Below are 23,728 nucleotides of genomic sequence, written 5' to 3' on the forward strand. Positions count from 1 at the left end.
TGCTTTTGGCATTGTACAATATAGGCCTGCTCCCCAGAGGTGAACACTATTACAAATTTCTTGTGTATCCTCTGCATATTAAATCTAATATTTTATATATGTATACATGTACATATACATTTATACTTACATACTTTTAATACAAACAGTAGCATATTACACACACTGTTCTGCACCTTGATATTTTGCAGCTATTACTTTGGAGGTATTTCCATATCACAAACACATGGATCCACATAATTATTTTTTTCTGCTGCATAGTATTCCATCGCACAGGGGTATAATAACTTAATTCAACAGTTTCTTATTAATGGATATTTGGATCTTAACAAGGAATTTAACCTAAGAATTTGTAAGTTTTTAAAACATGAAAGGTCAGCTGGAGTTGAGACCAAACACAGATTCAGGACTCGTCTCCAGAATATCTTTTGACCAGAAGGGGGAATGCAAGAGGCAGGAGGAGAGGCGAAATGCTGGGAAATTTCCCTGGCCAATGGTGAAGTGGCAGGACCAGATGGGAAATTCTGCCCGGTTGGAGTTCGCTGAGGGGCGCCCTACTGCTGGAATAGGAGGCCGTGCTTCAAGACAAGCCTTCCTGAGGCTGCAACTCTGCCGTACCCAAGTGCGTCGGGGTCACGCACCGTGCAGTGATGCGTGACCATCTCCAGCCTCCCGCCGGGACCCACTGCCCGGGCAGGGTCTGAACCCCCACCGCCTCCAGCTCACGCGCGCAGGGGTGCGTACACGTGGTGACCTGCCTGGGGCTGGGTTCCCGGCTCCGGCTCCTCCTCCCTCCAGCTCTTGTTAGGCTTTCTGCAGTATCACGTGCAGCCGCGCCGGGTGCAGGATGGCGGCTGCGGCAGCAGCGGTGGGTGTCAGGCTCCGAGACTGCTGCAGCAGGGGCGCTGTGCTCCTGCTCTTCTTTTCCCTGTCCCCTCGGCCCCCGACCGCCGCCGCCTGGCTGCTGGGCCTGCGGCCCGAGGACACCGCTGGAGGCCGCGTGTCCCTGGAGGGGGGCACCCTGCGCGCCGCCGAAGGCACCAGCTTCCTCCTGCGCGTCTACTTCCAGCCCGGGCCCGCGGCGCCCGTGGAGCCGGTGCCCACACCCCCACTTTCCCCAGGGGAGAACGGCACCGGCGACTGGGCTCCACGGCTCGTGTTTATCGAGGAGCCTCCGGGCGGGAGCGGCGCGGCGCCCAGCGCTGTTCCCACGCGCCCCCCGGGGTCGCAGCGCTGCCGCGAGCAGAGCGACTGGGCATCGGACGTGGAGGTCCTGGGGCCCCTGCGCCCCGGAGGCGTGGCGGGCTCAGCTCTAGTCCAGGTGCGGGTGCGGGAACTGCGTAAGGGCGAGGCAGAGCGAGGCGGCACGAGCGGTGGCGGGAAGCTCTTCTCTCTGTGCGCCTGGGACGGGCGCGCCTGGCACCACCACGGCGCCGCCGGCGGCTTCCTGCTGCGCGTACGCCCGCGGCTTTATGGCCCGGGCGGGGACCTGCTGCCCCCCGCGTGGCTGCGGGCGCTCGGAGCGTTCCTGCTGCTCGCCCTGTCTGCCCTGTTTAGCGGCCTGCGCCTGAGCCTGCTCTCGCTGGACCCGGTGGAGTTACGGGTGCTGCGGAACAGCGGCTCGGCCGCCGAGCAGGAGCAGGCGCGCCGAGTGCAGGCCGTGCGCGGCAGGGGCACCCATCTGCTCTGCACCCTGCTCCTGGGCCAAGCCGGAGCCAACGCGGCCCTAGCAGGCTGGCTGTGCGCCTCGCTGCCGCCGGGCGTCGGGGACACCGGGGAAGACTACGGCGACGCGGGGACTCACTTCCCCTGGCTGCCGGCGCTCGTGTGCACCGGCGCCGTGTTCCTGGGCGCAGAGATCTGCCCCTACTCGGTGTGTTCGCGGCACGGGCTGGCCATCGCCTCCCACAGCGTGTGCCTGACCCGGCTCCTGATGGCGGCCGCTTTCCCCGTGTGCTACCCGCTGAGCCGCCTGCTGGACTGGGCGCTGCGCCAGGAGATCAGCACCTTCTACACGCGGGAGAAGCTGCTGGAGACGCTGCGGGCCGCGGATCCTTACAGCGACCTGGTGAAAGAGGAGCTCAACATTATCCAGGGCGCCCTGGAGCTGCGCACCAAGGTGGTGGAAGAGGTGCTGACCCCTCTTGGGGACTGCTTCATGCTGCGCTCCGACGCTGTGCTGGATTTCGCCACTGTCTCCGAGATCCTGCGCAGCGGCTACACTCGCATCCCCGTGTACGAGGGCGACCAGCGGCACAACATTGTGGACATTCTGTTTGTCAAGGACTTGGCCTTCGTGGACCCCGACGACTGCACGCCGCTTCTCACGGTCACCCGCTTCTACAACCGGCCCCTGCACTGCGTTTTCAATGATACCCGGCTGGACACGGTGCTGGAGGAGTTTAAGAAGGGTGAGCATGTGGTCTAATCTCCTCCCTCAACTCCTACCCCCTTAAAAAGTATTACCCTCTCATAAACACATGAGGCTTCAGGTACCCAAAGCAGCTTCTCTCCTGTGGTACCAAAAACTCAAGGAAGGCCCTACCTCATGGCTCCCTGGGTCTTTTCATTTCACTTCTCCCTACCTTCCTTGAGGCTGATTGAGTCCCTGCCTCTTCCCGTTTACTTGGCTCACAGGATGCACTGCATTCCTCATTCATTGCATTCCAGTATTTTTTCAGGGCCTACCAGTTGCCGGGTATTGTGCGGATAGGACTCAGGAGATAGCCCTTGGAGGGCACTGCATAGCTCCCCATTGCAGGAGGTACCTCTAAGGGTTCCCATAACAAGCAGTCTTTGCTTCCTCTCTAGGTAGGAAGCTCACCATTTCCAATTCCAGGGCAAACTCCATTGCTGGACAGCTCCAGCTGCTGAAAATGTATTTCCTACAAGGAGCAGAAATTTATGTCTCCAGAACTTCTCTGTGGGCCCTAGTTCTGCCCTTTGAATCACATAGAGTAAGCCCCAGACACCTTAGCCATTCTTCCCCCATATTCATCTTTCCATCAGCTATGCCTTGGACACACATCAAGTACCCAGGTTGGAGATTAAAAGTTGACTAAGGCAGTGAGGTCCTTGTACTTCTGGGAACTCTGGTCCCATGAAGTAAGGTAGATCTAGACCTGAGGAAATATTCTGGTAAAGGGAATCACTAAAAAACCTGCATATCCAAATGAATGGGGTTTCCTTCAGAGCGGTCACATCCTCTGCCCTTGACGTCATGCCTATAACATGTTTACTCCATTTCTGGGGTTTGCCTTTGGAAACTGTCTTCTGAGGTTGAGAACAATTCACTCCAGAAAAATCAGCCTGAATACTTTAGGGTTGATCCTCTTGACATTACACAGTGTGACTGGTCCCCCTATTAACCAGAGTTGACCCAGAAGGACCCTTGGTTGTTTTTGAAAATCAAATCTACCTTCCAGAGTCACAGTTGAGAGTGTTCAGAAAACTATCTCACAGACCCTGAAAGCAATTCCAGAAATGATTTGAGAACAGTGACATGGTTAGAATAAGTGTAGAACCTCCCAGAATAACTATTTTGAAAGAGGCATTCATCTGTACTTATGAGTTGGCATGTTTATTGAAAGCAAAACAAAGCAAATAATTAATCCCCTGAGTTTAGAATCAGGTTTCAAATGTAGCTTCCCTGTGGCTAGCAGGAATCTCATTTGACTATGTGTTTTTGATACATTTCTTTGTTTGTCAAAAATTCAATCTCATTATCAGCACAGGTACTCTTTGTATATAAAGACTTTGCATACAGAGAGAAATCTGGGGTCTTCCTCCTGCCACAATATTTTAAGACAAGTGAAATTGTGTTAAATATCAAAAAGTAACCTGAGAAAGGGGAAAAAGTCAAAAAGCTACTTTCAATCTCTCAGATTTGGAGAGAGAACAGCCCTATGCTTTGTATTGATATCATGAGAAGGGGAAGGAAATGTATATATACTGCAGCTGTTTTAGCCCAGTCTGGCTACTGTCTCACCCTCTTCTGTCTGTCTCCCCCCAGTCCTTCCATGACTCATTCCCATTGCATTCAGAGGTTCATCCATACACCTTTAGCATTTTTCTTAACATTTTGTGTACCCTACAGAAGGGAGTCTTGGTTCTGGGCATAAAAGCTATGAAAATCTATATTAGTTTGCTAGGGTTGCCATAACAAAATACCATAGACTGAGTGGCTTAAACAACAGAAATTTCTTTTCTCACAGTTCTGGAGGCTGAAGGTCCAAGACCAAGGTGTTGGCCGGTTTGGTTTCTTCTGAGGCCACTCTCCTTGGCTTGCAGATGGCTCTGCCTTCTTGCTGTGTCCTTACATGGTTGCCCCTCAGTGTGTGTGTGCTCAGCCCTGGAGTCTCTCTGTATTTGAATCTCTTCTTATAAGGACACCAGTCAGATTGGATTAAGGCTCACCCTTTTTAATTTAACCACCTCTTACGCGTGACAGCTGAGATAGAGTTCACTGTCACGCGCTGCCAGACAAGATTTTTTTTTTATTGAGGTATAGTTGATGTACAATATTATATAAGTTTTAGGTGTACAACCTAGTGATTCACAGTTTTTAAGGGTTACATTCCATTTATAGTTATTGTAAAATATTGGCTATATTTCTTGTGTTGTACTATATATGCTTGTAGCTTATTTTATACATAGTAGTTTGTACCTCTTAGTCCCCTACCCCTATTGGGCCCCCTCCCCCTTCCCTCTCCCCACTGGTAACCACCAGTTTGTTCTCCATACCTGTGAGTCTGTTTCTTTTTGTTATATTCACTAGTTTGTTTTATTTTTTAGATTCCACATATAAGTGATATACAGCATTTGTTTTTCTCTGCCAGACAACATTTTTAATGAAATTTCTGGGAACTCATTCATTTAGTACTTACGGGCTTCTATATAGTGCTAAGCAACAGGGGAAACAATAAGACTGCCCTGAGAAAATTAACAGTCTACAAGGGTGGACAGTGTTAGAATAAAGGCAGTCTTCTGAAGCAGAAATTGTGTCTTACTAACCTCTGTATCTCCAGCACCTTGCACTGTGCCTCCCATGTAGTAGGCTGCTGGAAAAAGTCACTATTTATCAGAAATGAGTCCTGTTGTAGAATATCTAAATCTGGTCTAAAAAAAGGCATGGTAGAAAAGCACGGTAGGGCTTCCCTGGTGGCGCAGTGGTTGAGAGTCCGCCTGCCGATGCAGGGGACGCGGGTTCGTGCCCCGGTCCGGGAAGATCCCACATGCCGCGGAGCGGCTGGGCCCGTGAGCCATGGCCGCTGAGCCTGCGCGTCCGGAGCCTGTGCTCCGCAGCGGGAGAGGCCACAGCAGTGAGAGGCCCGCGTACCGCAAAAAAAAAAAAAAAAAAAAGGCACGGTAATGTTCTGTCAGTAAGTGGTTAGTTTGCAATTAGGTAGATCCCTAAAGAGAAGCAGGCCATTACATCACCCCAAGAGATTTCCATGCCCCTGTAGAGCCTTGCTCTTTCCTCGAAGTGTGGTCCATGAGCCAGCAGCATGGGCCTCACTTGGGACCTTTTTAGAAATGCATATTTTCATGCCTCACTCTAAATCCACTGAATAAAAATCTGCATTTTAGCAAGCCCTCAAGTGACTCATGTGTACATTAAATTTTCAGAAGCATTGTCTTCAGAGAACCTTATTAACAATGATTCGTAGATTAACTTAGAATAGAATAAATACAAGGTATAATTATCAAGGTAGGTGTTCTCTGGCTCCGAGCCATATAATACGGTGGTCATTTTCTATAAGAGTTACGTTTGCATCATAGGTTAGGAGAGGAAAGCTGAGTTGAATTACTTTTCTTTACCTTTAAAAATAACGTTTTAAGCAAGTCATAATAGCCCTTCCATTTCCCTCACTTCCTTGCACTTCAAGTAACTTAACCACCTAAACAAACCCCTTAGGAGGTAGGAGAGGAAAATAGTAATTTTAATAGGAACAACGGTTACCATTAATTGAGCAACAGCCCTGCCAGGCCCAGTGCCAAGCCCTTGACATACTCAGAACAACCCACCTGGGGAGGTATTATTACCTCCATTTTACAGATGAAGAAACTAACTCTCAGGTTGATTACATGACTTGCTCAACTTTCCACAGCTAATAACTGACTGAACTGTGATTTGAACCAGATCACAGGACCCCAAAGCCTGTTCTTATTCCATCTCCCATCCCAAAATTCCTGCCACCCAAACGGTTCAAAGCTGTCTTTTCACCTCTGACTTGCTGCCCATGACTTGCTACCCTTGAGTTTCTGCAGGTTGGAAATGTAGCTTTTTATAATTACAATAATTGCTAACATGCATATTGCATTTTACAAAACATTTCTACTTACCTCTCTTATTCTTAAAACAACTCTGCAGGTATAGGTGAGGACCATAAGAACATAAGAAGCGTTTCTTGTACTGCCTAAAATCATCACTCACCTGGTCTATTCCAAGGCCCAGATTCAAGTCCCAGTCTCGTGATTCCAAAGCTCTTATCCATATGGGATTTTATACATATATATTTCTTATGAGCTCCAGGTCTTTAGAAGTAAGGGAAAAGGAAAGCAAGCATGCTAGCTTTACAAAAAGGAACAATATTTCTCCCCACCTGACTGTGAGTTCCTTGAGGGCAGAGAATGAATCTTACTTACTTTGTATACTCAGGACAAACACAGTGACCTTGAAGGCTAGAGGATGAATAAATATTTATTGAACAAGTGATCTTAAATAGCTGATTTCAGTTGTATTTCTATGTTTGAGTGAGGTGAACCTTAAGTACAGGATAATTAGTGTTGTTCCATTGACCATAATCAATCTTCCTCTTCCCAGTTTATCTACCCAATTAGTGGCACACCTGTGCCCCCAGTCTACCAAGGGAGAAACCTCTCCTTCACTCCCCACCCTCATCCTACTAATCACTGTCTTAGTCTTTTCCGGCTGCCACAACAAAATATCAGACTGAATGGCTTAAACAACAGAAATTTATTTTCTCACTGTTCCAGAGGCTAGAAGTCCAAGATCAAGATTCCAGCTGATTTGGTTTCTGATGAGACCTCTCTTACTGGCTTGCAGACAGCTAGCTACCTTCTCACTGTGTCCTCATGTGGCCTTTCCTTAGTGCACAAGCACAGAGAGAGAGAGAGAAACAGCTCCGGTCTCTCTTCTTATAAAACTACCAATCCTTTTGGATTAGGGCCCCACCCTTGTTATCTCATTTAATCTTAGAGGGCCACTGGGGATTAGGGCTTCAACATATCAATTTGGAGAGGGGAAGGGACACAAATTTTCAGTCCGTAATAATCTCCAAAGTCGGCCAAATATTTGGAACAAAGTCTGCAAAAAATTTGCCAATATTGCATATTTCTTGTACCGTTACATAACTTAGGCTGCTATTTCTTCCACTTAGGTTATTCATTAATTTTATTCAGCATATCATTACTATACACCTATTGTGTAGGCACAGTGGAGAACACCACCAATAGGGCCCCTGTCTGAATGGAGCTTTCATTCTAATACAGGAGACAGAAATTAAACAAATGAGATAGAAATTAAGAGCATAAGCTTTGGTACCAGACTGCTCTGGTTGCATCCTGGCCTTGGGCAAGTTATTTAACTCTTTGCTTCATTAGCTGTAAAATAAGGGTAATAATAGTATTTACTCATAGGGTTGTTTGAAATTAAGACAATATTGCATAATACTGCTTATTTAGTAACTGTCACATAATAAATGCTAAATAAATGTTAGCTTTCATTTTTAAATATAAACACAAATCTGTTACATACTCATTTGTGCAAATGCCTCCTGAGAAGTTCTTCTTCCTCCAGTTATTTTCACCCTCAAATCCATCCTCTCCAGTGCCAATAAGTAATCCCTGGTGTCATCATCCCCTGCTTCAAACACTTCTGCCTGCAGGATAAAGTCTAAGTTGTGCAGTCATGACCTGCTCCCCGCCCTCCCCTGCAGATTCATCACTCATCACTACCACAGCTTTACGCTCCAGCAGCGCCGAATCCGTAGCCACACTGTGTTATTTCTTGCCTTTGTCCCTTTACTCATGCTGTCCTCTTTGTCAGGAATATACATTACCTGACTAATCCCTAGTCTAGCCCTTCCTTTAACATCAGCACAGGGGCCACCTCCTCTGCGAAACTTCTATAAACCCCAGTTTGGCCAACTTAATTGTTCAATATCTCTATTATTGAACTAACAGGCTGTATTATTAGTATGTGATGGAAAGTGCTGCCCATCCATATAATGAGCACCTGGAGGACAGAGGCTGTCTTATCTACCTTTGTAGCTGTAACCCGTAAGGATGGATATAACACAGTAAGTTTTCAATAAATCTTTATTGAATGACTGAATGAATGACTGGAAGGGGTTAAACTTTAATATGATGGAAGGGATCTGCAGAGCTCTAGTAAATGAATCATTCATTATCTCCAGCCCAATCATTTTGGACCATGCAGAAGGCCAAAGTCAAATTTTAAATGTTAGAAGAAAAGTGTTATGTATTATCTTTCTTTACTTCTCTAGGAAACAATTATTTAGCCCTTTTCAAAGCACTGTGCTAAGAGTTGGGTGTACGAGATACAGTCCCTGCTCCCAAAGAGCCTTCAGCCTAATGGGAGAATAGCTTTCCCCTTCATAAAGCTAGAAGGCAGGCTGGACTCACCTTTCCCCCCAACTTCCAACAATGTTACATTTCGCAAGTCATAGCTCAGCATATAAGAATGTGGATAAGACAGACTGGTACCTAAATCATTAAAGCAAACATGCAATAATAGAAATACTAACATGCAATGAGAACATGGAGAAGAGAGAAATTATGATAGGGTTATCTTGCTTTTATAAAATTTATACTAAAGTTTATAAATTTCTATATTTATTCATTATAGAAAATTGAAAAATATAGAACAAAGTATGAAAATCACCTGAAGATAATCATCCCACTGTCCTGAAATAAGGACTTTTAATACTCTGTCATGTTAAAAATATATTGCATGCAATAACAACCTTAATCAAATTCTTAAACAGAAAAAGAAAAACCCTATGGTCTTGCCTTCTTGCACAAATCAAATATCCCATTCTAATCCTCAGAGGGATTTTTTTTTTTTTAAAGATGTTTTTGATGTGGACCACTTTTTCAGTCAGTGTGTTGCTTTATCACTCCAAATTCCGGTGTGAGCTATTCTAGCAGAAAGTCATCCCACTGCTTAATTCTATAAAAAGCTGCCAAAACATTTGTGCTCCATTCTTTGTCTTCCACAAAAGAAAATAAAAAGTTATTTCACTCAAAGTTACATTTCACTGGTATAATTAGATGTAATATGCTTTAAAATGTGTTAAACGTTGCTAAATAATAATTAGTAAAATTTAGAATGAGATGTTTACCTTCTAAACAATAATTAGAATAGACAGTAAGCAAAGCACAGTCCATCATGCTCCCCTACAGGGAGGAAGAACAAAAGGAAACAAGGAAAAGTGAAAAATAATAAATTATACAAGGTTCTAACATTGCTGGTTTATATTTCTTTCTTTACAATTTTTCATTATGATTGTTGTAATATTGTTATGCAATATTTGGTTTTTTCTTAGCCTGGCAATAGAAATACCAGGTAACAAGAGAATCTGAGCTGGAAGGGGCACTGAGAAACCTGAGAGAGAATCTAATTCACACTTTTTTTTTTTTTTTTACATTTAGTTATCCTTTCCAGGACATAACAGCCTTTATTATCAGACTCTCTTTTTATCTAATCTAAATCCCACAGGCTGCAGTCAAATTCCATTTCCTCTTTTTATCATGCTTTGTGAGTCCTCTTTTATTTGGAGAATATAGTAGCTCACCTCAATTCCACGTTTTAACAACGAAATACATTTGGTTGTGTTTCTGGCTCCCTTAAAGCATTTGGTGTCTCAGGGCAGGGGGCCAGTGGATTTTCCTAGTACTCTCTTAAATTGGTTTACCTCTAGGCCCACGTTTAGCCACCCCTGGACCTTCAATAACAACTCTCAATCCTCTATTTTCTGTTGTCTATTCCTTTCCAAACTGAGATTCTTCTCAATTCCTCCTTCCCTCCTTCCCTCCCTCCTTTCCTTCCTTCCATGTGACGTTATCTTGTGTGAGGCCTCCAGCCCTCCTGGTGCTTACAGTCAAGTAGAGAGATATACACGAATCAATAAACAGTTACAAGTGAAGACAGGTGATTTGAATAAAAAGTATAGGGACCTATGAGAACTTATAATAGGGGGGCCTGACCTGGTATTATAGGTTAGGATAAACTCCCCCCTCTCCCCTCAGAGATATTTGTGCTGAATCCTGAAGTGTGGAAAGGAGTTCGCCAGAGCTTTCCGGGAGAAGGGAACAGACATCCAAAGGCTCTGAGGAAAGAGGGCCGTGTGCGTGCCATGCAGGGTTCCTAGGCCATTTAACACCCATTAGGGAAAGCGCCACCTCTGCCACCAACCTTCCCTCTGCCAACATTATCTGAGTGCTGGGCTACCAGGGCTCTGGGAGATGGACATGGATATAAATATCCAGGAGCTGAAAAGAGGGATGAAAATGATACAAAGCAGCCTGGGGTACAGGGAAGGGCATCCAGACAACATCTATGAGCGAGAGGGCAAGGGAGAAATAATTCCCCGGAAGGACCTGGGAAAACTTCTCTGAGGAAGTAACTGAAGAGGGACTCTGATAAGCAGTTAGGAAGGGAAAGGGCATTTTAGCTGAGGCGGGAGCTTGAGCTAGAAAAATAAAGGCAGACAGGGAACCGAGACAACATTCAAAAGCTGGTAAAACCGTGATTATAATGTTGCTTTTCTTCCAGCTAAATGGGGAGCTAGGCAGATTGAGGCATTTGTCAAACATAATTTACATTCCCTCCAAGTGCCGAAACTGTATATTTTAACTATTTTTGGTGATGATATTTCGAAAATGTTTTATACCCATTCCAGCCTTCCTTAACAAAGGATCCTAAATATAACAATCTTTTCTTGATGACGCATGATCATGGTCATGAGAGTGTAGTTATTTTATGCTGTATTATAAAGCAGTTCTCCGTCTACTTTTACATTTTTCTCTGTCCTCTGGCTGTCAGCTTCTAGTTCTCTTTGAGTCGGCCTCAAGCAAATCCCTACCCTCACCTCACTCATCACAAAACCGCTCTGTGTCAATTCTATTTAACTGAGAAACCAAGTAAATACATATGTTGAGAATTGTGTGCCTGGTGTACAATAGGCTTCAATAAATATTTGTTGAATAAATTATTAATTAGGCTTTGACTGGGAGCCTCAGGTATGGGGTTGATATATAGACCTGGGATAGTTCCTTCTGGGACCAGATTCAAGACCATGCAAAGTCAGACCTCCAGATAATGGGTCGTTACTCTGCTATTTTTGCAGTGTTGCTTAGCAAGCCAAACTGCCAACCAGCATAGAGTCTAGTGACTAACAACTATTTTTTCATGCCCTGGTGATGCTGGTTACCATGGTGTTCTGGGTGACATGCCTGGCTTTTTTTATAATTGCCTTTTAGTGGCTCGAGAAATTTTTGGTGATAAATGCATTGATTACTCTATTTCTGATGAAGTAGAGCAGGATTACTACAAAGTACAGCCTTTTTTTTAAACTAGAGAAAGGGACTGTTTTGTTTTTCCAAATTTAGGTGATTGCTGCAGGACTGGTAGGATAACGTTTTTTGTGTTTCTCTTCCTGATTTCATAGAAAGTGATTTGATTTGATTGTATAAATATTTTTTTAAAGTCTAGCATGTGTCAAGGTAATTTTTCTCATTTTATTCTTAAAATTAAAATACAAACATTCGGAGTTCAAGCTCCTTTGTAAACTCAAGAGGCTGTAACTATTGGCACTGTTAAAATTCTGGTATGTCATACATCATCACAAAGAAACGTCCTGTTAAGCCAAACTGTTTTTGTAGCCCGGGACTGTTTAGCCTTATAAAAGCATAGAATTTTAGAGCCAGAAAAAAGCACGCTGGAGATCACCTAATCCCATCCTTTAATTTTTAAGGTGGAGAAAACTGAGGCCCAGAAAAGACAAATTATAAAATAGCAATGATAATTCCTTATAGTTGCAAAGCATTTACCTCTGCAAAGATCTTTCCAAACAGTAACTCATTTTGTGCTCACCATGCATGTGATGTCAGTAGAATTTATCCCCATTTTGTACAGGCACATGGACTCTGGAGACACAAGTGTCCTGCTCAGTGTTAGTGACTGAGGCAGAACAGGAAGCCACGTCTGTGACTTGCTGTCTCAGACTGTGGAGCCACAGACAGAGATAGTCCGGGCCCAGTTCATCTGTTTACTAGCTGTGTGACTGGGGCAGGTCACTCTACCACTCTGAATGAGGCTTGCCTTCCTTCTTCTTAAAATGGCAATATTGATCCTACATTGTAAGCTTAACGCAAAGGCTAAAGATAATGCTTGTACAGCATTTAAGACATTCCACCATTTGCCTCTCTCCTCACTGATCTAGTTAAATGAATTCTGTCTAGTTAGTTGTTTTGTATAACAAGTGCTTTCTCTGATTCAGCCCATGTAGAAGTCATTGTATATAATAAGAAAATAAAAGTGAGAGCTGTTTACTTTGGATAGGGCCCAGGAGACCAAAATTGATTGTGGAAATTTCCTTATATTTCTTTTATCCTGTCATCAGTTCAGTTTCCTCCTGTATCACTCTGCCCTTCCTCAGACATCCCAGGCAAATAAAAAAAAAACTAACCTACAAACAAATATCACAGCCAGATCAATGAAACCGCTTAAAGCTGCAAGCAGTCCACAAAATGAAATATCAGGCTGGACGTGGGAAGGGTTGAGCCGGAAGGCAGACATATTGTGCCGGGGAGTGGGGGGACAGTGACTCCTCCTTTCCCCTTCACAGTCTAAAGCCCTCCTCTGCCTTTGTGAGGTGCTGGGCATTAGTTCTGCATACTTTCAGCCATTTACAAAATAAGTTCCCATTTCTCTTAACACATTTGGGACAGGAAACCTGAGATCTGGCCTGAAATGTGGAGTCAGCAAGGTGTACTGGGAGAAGCACAGGCTGTGGAGGCAGACGGACCTGAGTTGTTTCCTGGCTTTATGGCGTACTAATTCTCGGCCTTGAGTGAGTCACTTATTTTTCTGAGTGTCATTTTCCTCATCTTCATATTAGTAATAACAATCCCCATTTTGCAAAGAGATGGTGAAGACCAGAGGTGACATATGACCCCAGTTTACAGTAGGTGTGGTAATCACCACCATGGCAAAAACTGGAAAATCGAGTGGATGTTGACCTGTGCTCTCAGGAGTCAGCTTGGTTTAGATCAGAAACAGTCTGGAGAACGTCGGAGTAGCTGTAGGCGGTCTTCACCTGGAATGAGAACCTTCAGAATAGTGGGTTTTCAGGCCATCTCAGGCGTCTGGCTTCCTTCAGATAGGGCCCCCAGAGCCACATCTCTCTCTTTTCCCAGAGACTAGCCAAGTTCGGCCATAGCCCCTGGGCTGGCTCAGAACTAATAGATCTGCTGGACAACAAAGGCCCTTGCATGTATCCTCCTCATATCTGAGATTGCTTTGTGGCCTGAGAATGACACCATCTGCCAAAGCTTAGCCAATGGTGATTGTTAAGCAGAGGATCCTGGTTATGTTTAGCCTGAACCTGGAGAGAGTCAAATCGACCCCACAGGCAGCCTCCTAGGCCAGTTCTGTGCCTAAAAGGCCTGAGGTTAAAATATCCAGTCTTGTTCAGTTCGTCTCAGAGATTTCCACAAATCCTAGCTGGGTAGGTCCTCTTCAGTTCCCTGAGTTCACATTTTGACTCCACCATTTATTGGCTGAGTATCCTTGGACCAGTTATTTTCTGAATGGGGAAAAAGCATTCAGAAATATTTTCAAAATCATTCAAAATGCTCTATATTTTGATAGAGTAGTGGGAAAGAAGGCAAGGTATATACCCTAAACCATGGAGGCCTCTAATGACAGGAAAAAGAGCTCAGAAATGACCCTCTGTGGTTATTGGTCCATGTTATTGAGATGGGGAATAACTTCGTAAGTGCAATGTTTGGGAGCAGTCAATCTGGTTTTAGTGGATAGTATGCCTTAGAACAGAAAAAAAAAACAAAAGGAGGACTGGTTAGGATGTTAGTGCAGTCATCCAGGATACAATGAGGGCATGGAAATTAAGAACTATACACCCAAAATTGGAAGGAGGGAAATATGAGACTTCATTACCTTCTGGAACTCCTTCTCAGTCTCCTTTACTGTTCCTCCTACGTCATACTCACTGATATATCATCAGCACTTGGAACAGGACCTACCCAAGAAACATGCATAAGACATCAGTTCTTATTGTCTCTAAACAGATTCTGGAGAAAGCTGGGGACCTGGCCAAACATTTCTAATTCACAAAATGAGGGCTTCTCACAATTCTCAGGAACATCTCCTCACAATCTCCATGACTCTCCTGTACCCTGTGTGGAACCTCTTAACAAATTGTTAAGTTCTATATAAATGTTAATGATCATCATTGTCAGCCTAAATTATTTCACAGACATCCCGCTTTTCTAGTAAGTTGGAAGGAAACTGAAATCAATAGACTAGTAGTCGTGAGAAGGAACTTGAAAAATTCTGCTGGTCTGTAGAGGGACAGCTCAGCAGAAAAGGCCACAGTTCCCATTCACAGAACCTCATGGAAGGGCAGAAGAGGGGATTAGCCAAGATTTAAGCCACTCCCTCAAGTATGCCATTAGGAAGTAAACACAACACTCATCCGTGGGAGGAGAAATAATGCATATCAGAAACCAGCTTTTGCCCAGAAAAAGGTGAAAACACTTGGGAAATTTGAGCCCCTGCTGCCCCAGTTTTAAATACTTGTGAGTCATCCCTCAGGGTTGATAAGATCTCTGATAAAGCCATGAACCTATTATGCCCCAGGCCCACAGCTCCCCAACACTTCTGGGGCCCAGGAAGAGAAGGAGTACCAGGAGGCAGGTCTCTTAAAGGCCAGACTTTTTGAGGGAAGGACCTCGGGTATGTGTGTCATGGGAACAGCTGGTTTTCTTGTCCTGGTGTCAGCTCAGAACAGGGTTATGTGAGTGCTGATTCCTGTTCCAGTCTGTCCCCAAGAAACAATGACTTCCTTCATTTGTTTGTAGATCTCTACAGGCATTTGAGGGAATCATAAAGGCTGATTGTGAATTTAAAATGTTTCTAAATAGATTACATAAGTACATTGTCTTGAATATTACAATTAGGACTTAAAATCTCTACTGCCTGGTGATCACATAGCTTGTCCTCAAATTGACCTTATAAGGTGTACACAAATGGTGGATTTTCACATGGAAGTTATGGCACTCTTTGTGAAACAACATAAGATGTTAATTTATTTAATCCCATTATATGAACTAATCTCTTAGTGGCAGGAAGTATGGCTATATTATATATATTCTGGGCTCCACATAACAAAAATTATCCAATTATAGAAAATAATTTTGGTTGAATTGGGAGATTGGGATTGACATATATACACTAATATGTATAAAATAGATAACTAATGAGAACCTGCTTTACAGCACAGGGAACTCCACTTTGCTGTACAGTAGAAACTAACACAACATTGTAAAACAACGATACCCCAATTAAAAAAAAGAAAATAATTTTAAGAAATCACTTTTCCAGTTTTTTCCGTTATGGTAGTCATTTGTTTTGTCATCTCTAGCACATGTTAGCAGAAAAGTGAGAACAGGTGCCAGAAGTTTAAGAACAGGTGTTAAAAAAACGACTTTAAATTGAGCACATACTAACAGTTAACATAATCTAATTTAAGCTACAAAACACTTCAGTCCAATTGGGCAGGATGTAGTTGTTTCAAAGGATAATTTTAGAACCACTGATGGATTTTAAATGTTAATTTAAACACATTGGGGTTTTTTGGGGGGGTTTTTTTGCGGTACGCGGGCCTCTCACTGTTGTGGCCTCTCCCGTTGCGGAGCACAGGCTCCAGACGCGCAGGCTCAGCGGCCATGGCTCACGGGCCCAGCCGCTCCGCGGCACGTGGGATCTTCCCGGACCGGGGCACGAACCCGTGTCCCCTGCATCGGCAGACGGACTCTCGACCACTGCGCCACCAGGGAAGCCCCTGTATTTTATTTTTAAAAAAGGTTTTAGTGTCTGGGTTTAATACCATCTATTACATCAACTATGGATTTTTATTCAGTCTTACTTCAGTTCCTCAGGCACTTATTGGCTGCCTGTTATATGGAGAGAACCCTGTCTCAGTGTATGAGCCTTTGTCCTGAAGAAGCTCATGATCTGAGGAGGAAACGTGGTCCAGTAGAGGACACACACATTGCAAGATACGAGAAGCGGCAAATTGTGATCAATGCGCTAATGGAGTTATCAAGGGCTTAGAAACACAGGCAAGGAGAGGTTGATTCAGATACAAAATGGGGCGAATCTGGGAGAGCTTTCTTGAGGAGCTGGCACCTGAGCTGGAACTCAAAGGGTCAGTGGAGACAGAGTAGGAGAAGGAAGCAGTGTGAGTGAGGACTTGGAGAGTGGACGTGGAGGAAGTTGAGGAGCTGGAGGTAACCTGGCGCACCTGGAGTCCAGGATGATTAGAGGATGCAGCAGGCACACAGTCAGAAAGACGGGCAAGAGCTACATTTTACAGTCTTGATAATAGCGAACTAAGGAGCCTAGATTTGATTTTGTGCACACTAGGGAGCCTTGGCGGGTGTTTGAGCAGGGCAGTGGCCTGATCAGATCAGTTTGGGAGTAAGTTGAGAGATGGGTTGAAGGTAGAGAGGAAATTAGAGACCCTTCTTGAGTGATATGGATACCATCTTTCCCATTATTAAAAATCCCACTAAGTAGCTATCTTGTGATTTGAGGTATTTGATACAGAAATTCATTTGTTTAAATGTTAACGGTTAATTATGCCTCTGGCAAACTGACTACTCCTCTTATCTGATATTTTTAGCAATGGCCAAGCAAAAGTTTATAAAGGGTAGTAATGATAAGGCATGAACTTCCTTTTTTTTTTTTTGGCAAGAATAACATCTGAGTCAGTACCCTAGATATTCTCCTAATTTAAAGAGATGTTCTCTTAGCCAAGGAAAAGAACCACCCAGATTGACATTTTAGAAACAGATCCAGGAAATGCATCTATCAGCAGATGAAAACAGATCAAGGTGAAGCAGGGCTGTTAGGTAAGACTCAGTCGCCAGGTTAGGACCGAACCCGGTTACCTGGGTTCACAATCCAGCTCTGCCACTTACAGGCTGTGTAACTTTAGGCTTATTACTTAACCAATCTGTGCCTCAGTTCTTTCCCTTGTAAAATAGGGATAATAATGGTACTTGTCTCAGGGGTTGTTAAGAGGATTAAATGAACTAATACATGTAAAGTGCTCCGAATAGTACCTGGCTCGTAGTTAGAGCTCAATAAATGTTAACTATTATTCAGCGGTTGGGCAGTCAGTTAACTAACTGCCTATGACACATCATAGTTTACACAGCGTTTTCACACATCCACCAAGTCATTTGAGCTCCACAATTACCTTATGGATATTGGTTGTCCTAGTTACCACTGCTGTTAACAAGCCACCCCAAAACTTGGAAGCATAAAACAACAATCATTTTATTATGCTCACAGATTCCTGAGTCAGGAATTCAGACAAGGTACAGTGGGAGTTGCTTATCTCTGCTTCTCTGTGACTGTGCCCCCAGCTGGAGACATCGTGGATGGCTGGGGAGGACACCAGCGGTGGGTCTGGATCCACTGCCAAGATGGCTTCTTCTCTAACCTGTCTGGCGCTTTGGTGGGATGGCGGAAAGGCCAGGCTCAGCTGGGACTGTCACCTTAGCACCTACATGTGACCTCTGCACCGTGGTGGCCTCACGATAGTTGTCAGACTTCTTAGAGTGTTTCTACAGCAGAAGATACATGCCTTTTATGACGCAGCCTCAGAAGGCTCATAGCCAACACTTCCCTGTTCTCTATTGGTTGAAGCAGTCACAAGCCCGCCCAGACTCAAGGGAAGGGATTAGACCACACCTCTCAGTAGAAGGCATATCAAAGAATTTGGGGGCCGTGTTTGAAAATCACCATACTGGTATTATCCCCTAATTCTAGATGAGAAGATTGAGGCTCAGTACAGGTTTAATGATTTATCCAGGATCAGTTGCACAGTTAGTCACTGGGATAGTAGGGGGTGGGGGCAGGGAAGTTTTCTGGAGGAAAAAGTCTTCTAACCTAATTCTTCTGACGCCTAATTCTTGTTCTCTCAATTAGATTATTCATTATCCTTCAGCTTAGATATACTTGCTAACATAGGAAAGTTACAGAAAAAAACATTTAAATGACATTGTGTATATTAGGTAACTTTCTTAAGAAGAGACGGTGATGTAGAAGTATAAAGTTTGCATTTATAAGAACTTGTACACAAACTTCATATTTTAAGGAGGTCCTGGGATGGGTTGAGTCCCAAGACTGGTCAGAGGTAAACTTAGTATAATTTTCTCACAAGGAAAGTTCTCTGAAAATGTCCCAGATGCTTAACTGTGACTTCCTTCATCTCTAGGAAAGTCTCACCTGGCCATTGTCCAGCGGGTGAATAATGAGGGAGAAGGGGACCCCTTCTATGAGGTGATGGGCATTGTCACACTGGAGGACATCATAGAGGAGATCATCAAGTCGGAGATCCTGGATGAAACTGACCTCTACAGTAAGTGCACAGCCTTGGCTCTTGTCCAAGGCCATCATATTTTTCTCTGAGATTCTCAGAGCTGGCTTAGTTTGGTGAACAGTGTAAAAGGGGGTCAGGACAAGCCCCAGGCATTGCTGTGTGTCAGCCCCCTCCTGCCAGGAGCCGGCACGGCAAGATGCCCTGACTTGAACCATCCCTGAGTCACTGAGAGTGTGCTAGCTAAGTGTTTATCCAGAGGGAACCTTCAGGAACACAGCCAAGACTATGAAAAGGAGACCTCCTGGCCTTTGGATGGAAAAGGAACCAAAGGAAATAAAGTGCACCTCGGATGACCCCTCTGCCCTTGTTTCTGTCCCCTGTGCTGTTCCTGGTTTGTCTCTTCGTCCACCTAGACACAGACCCCAGCACCCCCTGGGGTTCCACTCAGGATCCACTCATTCAAAACATCCGTGAGCCGTAGAGACTCACGAGACTGCCCACCACAACCTAAGCTAAACCTGAAGTCGCCCTTTTAGTCGCTCTTGTCCCCTGTGCGTTTTCAGCCCTGCCGCCTGGTTTCTCCCTCTCCCCGCTTCCCACCCCTGGCTCTGGTCCCTGCTCCCTCCTTTCTGGCCTCCTGGCCCCCCCTCCCCACTCCCCCTCAGGAACAACACGGACTCCTTCTTGCAGATAGTGACTGCTTTCGGTTACTGAGCCTTATCACAGCTTTGCTTGCAAACATTACAAAGGCCTGCTTTCCTCAGGGATGGGAGTGTTATCTAAATCCATGGGAGCCCCTAGGCCAGGAAGTATTTCCTCCTCCCGAATGAATTTCATCACCTGGGACAGCAGTCCCTTTTCCTCCCCTTAGATAACCCATTCCGGACCCCTATCCTTAGTTTGCTAGAGGCAGCTGTTCAGAGACTAGCTCCCTGTAGAAAAGGTTTTGAGACTCTTAAGGCAGTGAGTGGTACAGAGAGAGTGCTTCACTTTGGGGTGAGACCTAAAAGGTGGGTCAGGTCTTAATGAAACATAGCAGGAGTGTCCCAGTGTCTGCTATTGCTGTGGAGCCCTGAGGGGGCTCATCTTCTTGAGTTAGGGATTAATTTCTCCCTCCCCCATTCCTTTCTCCCTTCTCCACCTCTGCCCATGGCTCATGATTTAGAATTCCCAAGTGTCTCAATAGATATAGTGGTGAAAACATACACACTAAAGTGTTAGTGACTGATAGTAGTGACAGGGGTCTAAATGAGTAAGCTCTTCCGGGGGCCTTTGTTTGAATGACTTAATACTCCGAATGCACACTAATAAAATTGAAGGAATGAAGAGGGAGATCAGAAGACTGATTCTCCAATGATGAACTGTTCGGTGGCATTCTGATGGAGGAGGGAGAGGGGATATTTAGACAAAGGTGTCATGCAAATCAGAACGTTACTCACTAGTCACACAAAAGGACTGGTCTGATACATATATTTGCTGCTGTCTTGCCTCACCGTCCTCTCTCTAAAGGAGAGGGTTTTCCCACTCTGGCATGAATCCTTAAGAGCTTTGAGAAGGCCAAGGAGCCAGGAATACAGTGTTGCTTCTCCCTGGACCCTGACCCCCCAGGGCAGCTGGGCCTGGATCTCACCACTGTGGCAGCCAGACACAGGGAGTGTTAAAGCCAGGGCCCAGAGTCCAAGGCAGGCCCACAAGAGAGCAGTGCGGTGGAAGGCACTTTCTCCCTCCAGAAGGGAGCCCCAATTGTGTGGTGGGGTGAGCTCCAAAGGGAGGGGGAGAGTCCAAAGGAAACCCTGTCCCTGGAGTTCATTCCCTTTCATTTCCACTGTGTCCTCTCAGCCTGCACTGAAAGTTCCCTGCAGCCCTGTTTTTCTCTAGGCCAACTTTGGAGAAAACCCAAATCTGTTTCTTTGCTCCCCTTAGCACAGGTTAAGATAGACTAAAGTTTCGAAATTTTACTCAATACTAAGGGAAAGCAAAAGAGACATGACCAAAGAAAACATTCCCCTTACCCCCTAAACATGTTTTTTAAGACAAGCTTTTGAAAAGCAGGAAGAAAAAATTAAACTGGAAAAAGCAGAGATTTTCTCAATTAGTAATCACAATAGTCCTGCCTGAGGCCGCCACCCAGAGGACACACCTTTATAGATTACAGAGCTATTTCCATTTTTTTTCCTTCTTTCCTTTATTTCCCCCAGTTCTCTCCCCGTGGAGGGGCCAGGGTTGAAGCAAGAGAATTGTCAGTGGGGAGGGGGGTGTCTGCCCTCCTCCCTTGGGTGGCATGCCTCAAGTACCACTCAGAGTGTGGTTTAAATCAGCAGGAAGAGACCAGGTGAGCTCAGCTCTGGGGACAGGAGAAAGGCAGAGGCAGAAACCCCCTGGGCCCTGCCAAAGTCCTTGAGGCTAAGAGTGCAAGTTCCTCGAGTTTGAACGCCTTTTTGTAAGCATTTCATAGATAGGTTCAGATTGGAGTCTCATAATAAGAGACTCCTGAGATGAGCAGAAAAATTATGATTAATCACTAACCTTATTGTATAGATTAAAACACATGAACACTCTGATGCTTGGAGAGCTTGCACAGCTCGTAAACAGGGAGGCCAGCCCTAGAAGCCTGAACTTGGGAGCCCCAGGCTGGCCTTCCCCTTTTCCACTGTTCACCACTTCAGTGCAAGTAACACTGAGACATGGCAGCAGCTCCCACCTTCTATCCCTTATCCACATCCTTCCAGTCTCTGGGAAAGAGATGTTGCGATGTCACCTACAGTTGACACTTTCCAGAAATCCCTGTGGTCCCAAAGGAACTATCTGTCTCAGGTGGCTATGGTGAAACCTCCAAAAACCATTAGCGATTCTGAGATAGCTGCAATGTGTCCCCTGTCCCGACAGCCGACAATCGGAAAAAGCAGAGGGTCCCACACAGGGAGAGGAAGCGGCACGACTTCTCCTTGTTTAAGCTTTCTGACTCGGAGATGAGGGTGAAGATCTCTCCACAGCTTCTGCTGGCCACGCACCGCTTCATGGCCACAGGTATGATGACTCTGCCTGCCCGCATCTCCACCGCAGGCAGGCAAGGCAGCTCTGGAGGGTGGGACCCAGGCACCAATCACTTTTAATACCTTACGACCTAATTCCAATTCTGGGACTGAGAACCACTGTTCCAGGAGAGGAGGTCATCTTAGGTGGGGCGACAGGACTCCACATACTGTCATTTTCAGCCTCAGGCCTGATCTTCTAGGTGGGGAAGTGAGCATAATGCTACTCTGCTTTTCTCTCTTCTACTCGAAAAAAGGGCTGAGGAATTCACCGCTGCACTTTCCCTTCCTCCACCTGCTTCAAGGCGGGAGGTGGTGGGCCCCAGAGGGTTCATCAGGGAGGGACAGGCGATGTCCTGTGCAACCACAAAGGTCCTGGGGCCCAGACCCTCCAGGGGCCATGTAGGCCTGTGAGCTACGAGTTCTTCAAATACAGATCTGGATTGTGAATACTGGAATCTTTAGAAAGAAAAAAAAGAGAGGATCCAAAGATAAACTTCTTCTTGTGAAGAAAGTAAAGTTTGTCTTTGAACCGTCTAACCTTCTCATCCATGCCTAATTAATGTGCTGACCTAAAATGATCACACACATTACTAAGTTCAATATGTAATTAATCTAACATGTATTTATTGAGTATATAATGAGTGCTAGTACTGTTCCAGTTACTAAAAAGTAGAAAATTTTAAATTGGAGCTTCTAAGAGAGTTACAGATGTAGAAAATAAACTTATGATTACCAGGAGGTAAGAGTGGGGAGGGATAAACTGGAAGATTGGGATTGACACATACACACTACTATATATGAAATAGATAACTAATAAGGACCTACTGAATAGCACAGGGAACTCTACTCAATACTCTGTAATGGCCTATATGGGAAAAGAATCCAAAACAGGGTAGATATATGTATATGTATAACAGATTTGCTTTGCTGTACTGCAGAAACTAACACAACATTGTAAATCAATATACTCCAATAAAAATTTTTAAAAAGTTCAGGTCATAAAGAAAATAAATAAATAAATAAACAAATACATAAAGAAATTGGAGCTTCTTTAGGGTTTTCAACATGTTACCTAGTTCTCAATACAGATTTCTTTTAATTACTGGCTGTCTGATTTCCTAGAACAAAACAGATGTATCTGTTAATATAATGATATACCATAATAGTGTAGTATAACATAACATATAAATAATAATATCTATTAATATGTAAATATGATACAGTGATGCTTCTCATTATTGAGAACTTCCCACTTAAATAATTAACTGTTCCTGTTAACTTGAAATTTCATTTCATTCAACAGATACACGTCATACAAATAAGTCAGATTAAATTCTCTGTATTTCATTTGATTGCAGCATTAAAACTTTTTTAGCCATGTTTACATGACTTACTTATCCACGTCCAACTCAGTAGTTGCGGCATGTGGGCTCAGTAGTTGTCACACACGGGCTCTAGAGCACAGGCTCAGTAGTTGTGGCGCACAGGCTTAGTTGCTCACAGCATGTGGTATCTTCCCGGACCAGGGCTCGAGCCCGTGTGCCCTGCATTGGCAGGAGGATTCTTAGCCACTGTGCCACCAGGGCAGTCCCTTTTGTTGCTTTTTGAACAACTTTATTGAGGTATAATTGATATACAAAAAAACGGTACCTATTTAATGTATACAACTTGATGAGCTTGGAGATAAGCATACACCAGGAAACCATCATCGTAATCTATGCCATAAACATATCCATCACTTCCAAGAGTTTCCTCCCACCCTCTTTATTTGTTATTATTATTTTTGCATGTGTGTGTTAACATAAGACCTACTGTCTGGGCTTCCCTGGTGGCGCAGTGGTTGAGAGTCCGCCTGCCGATGCAGGGGACACGGGCTTGTGCCCTGGTCCGGGAAGATCCCACATGCTGCGGAGCGGCTGGGCCCGTGAGCCATGGCCGCTGAGCCTGCACATCCAGAGCCTGTGCTCCGCAACGGGAGAGGCCACAACAGTGAGAGGCCCGCATACCGCA

The 23,728-nt window shown here is 44.8% G+C and overlaps 1 protein-coding gene across 1 annotated transcript in view; it reads left to right on the forward strand.

Moving 5' to 3' along the window:
• The first annotated feature begins 444 nt into the window (after positions 1-444).
• The window catches only part of CNNM1 (cyclin and CBS domain divalent metal cation transport mediator 1), a 48,518-nt gene continuing 25,234 nt past the window's right edge, over positions 445-23,728 (forward strand). Inside the window, exons 1-3 of the mRNA XM_027112270.1 lie at positions 445-2,411; positions 18,579-18,722; positions 21,570-21,710. Of these exons, the coding sequence (XP_026968071.1) occupies positions 848-2,411; positions 18,579-18,722; positions 21,570-21,710 (1,849 nt within the window). The 5' untranslated portion in view covers positions 445-847. The remainder of the gene's footprint in view (positions 2,412-18,578; positions 18,723-21,569; positions 21,711-23,728) is intronic.

The sequence above is a fragment of the Aethalodelphis obliquidens genome, unplaced genomic scaffold (genome assembly GCF_003676395.1).
Source record: "Aethalodelphis obliquidens isolate GAN/ISIS:26980383/991018 unplaced genomic scaffold, ASM367639v1 scaffold11, whole genome shotgun sequence".
Taxonomy (NCBI): domain Eukaryota; kingdom Metazoa; phylum Chordata; class Mammalia; order Artiodactyla; family Delphinidae; genus Aethalodelphis; species Aethalodelphis obliquidens.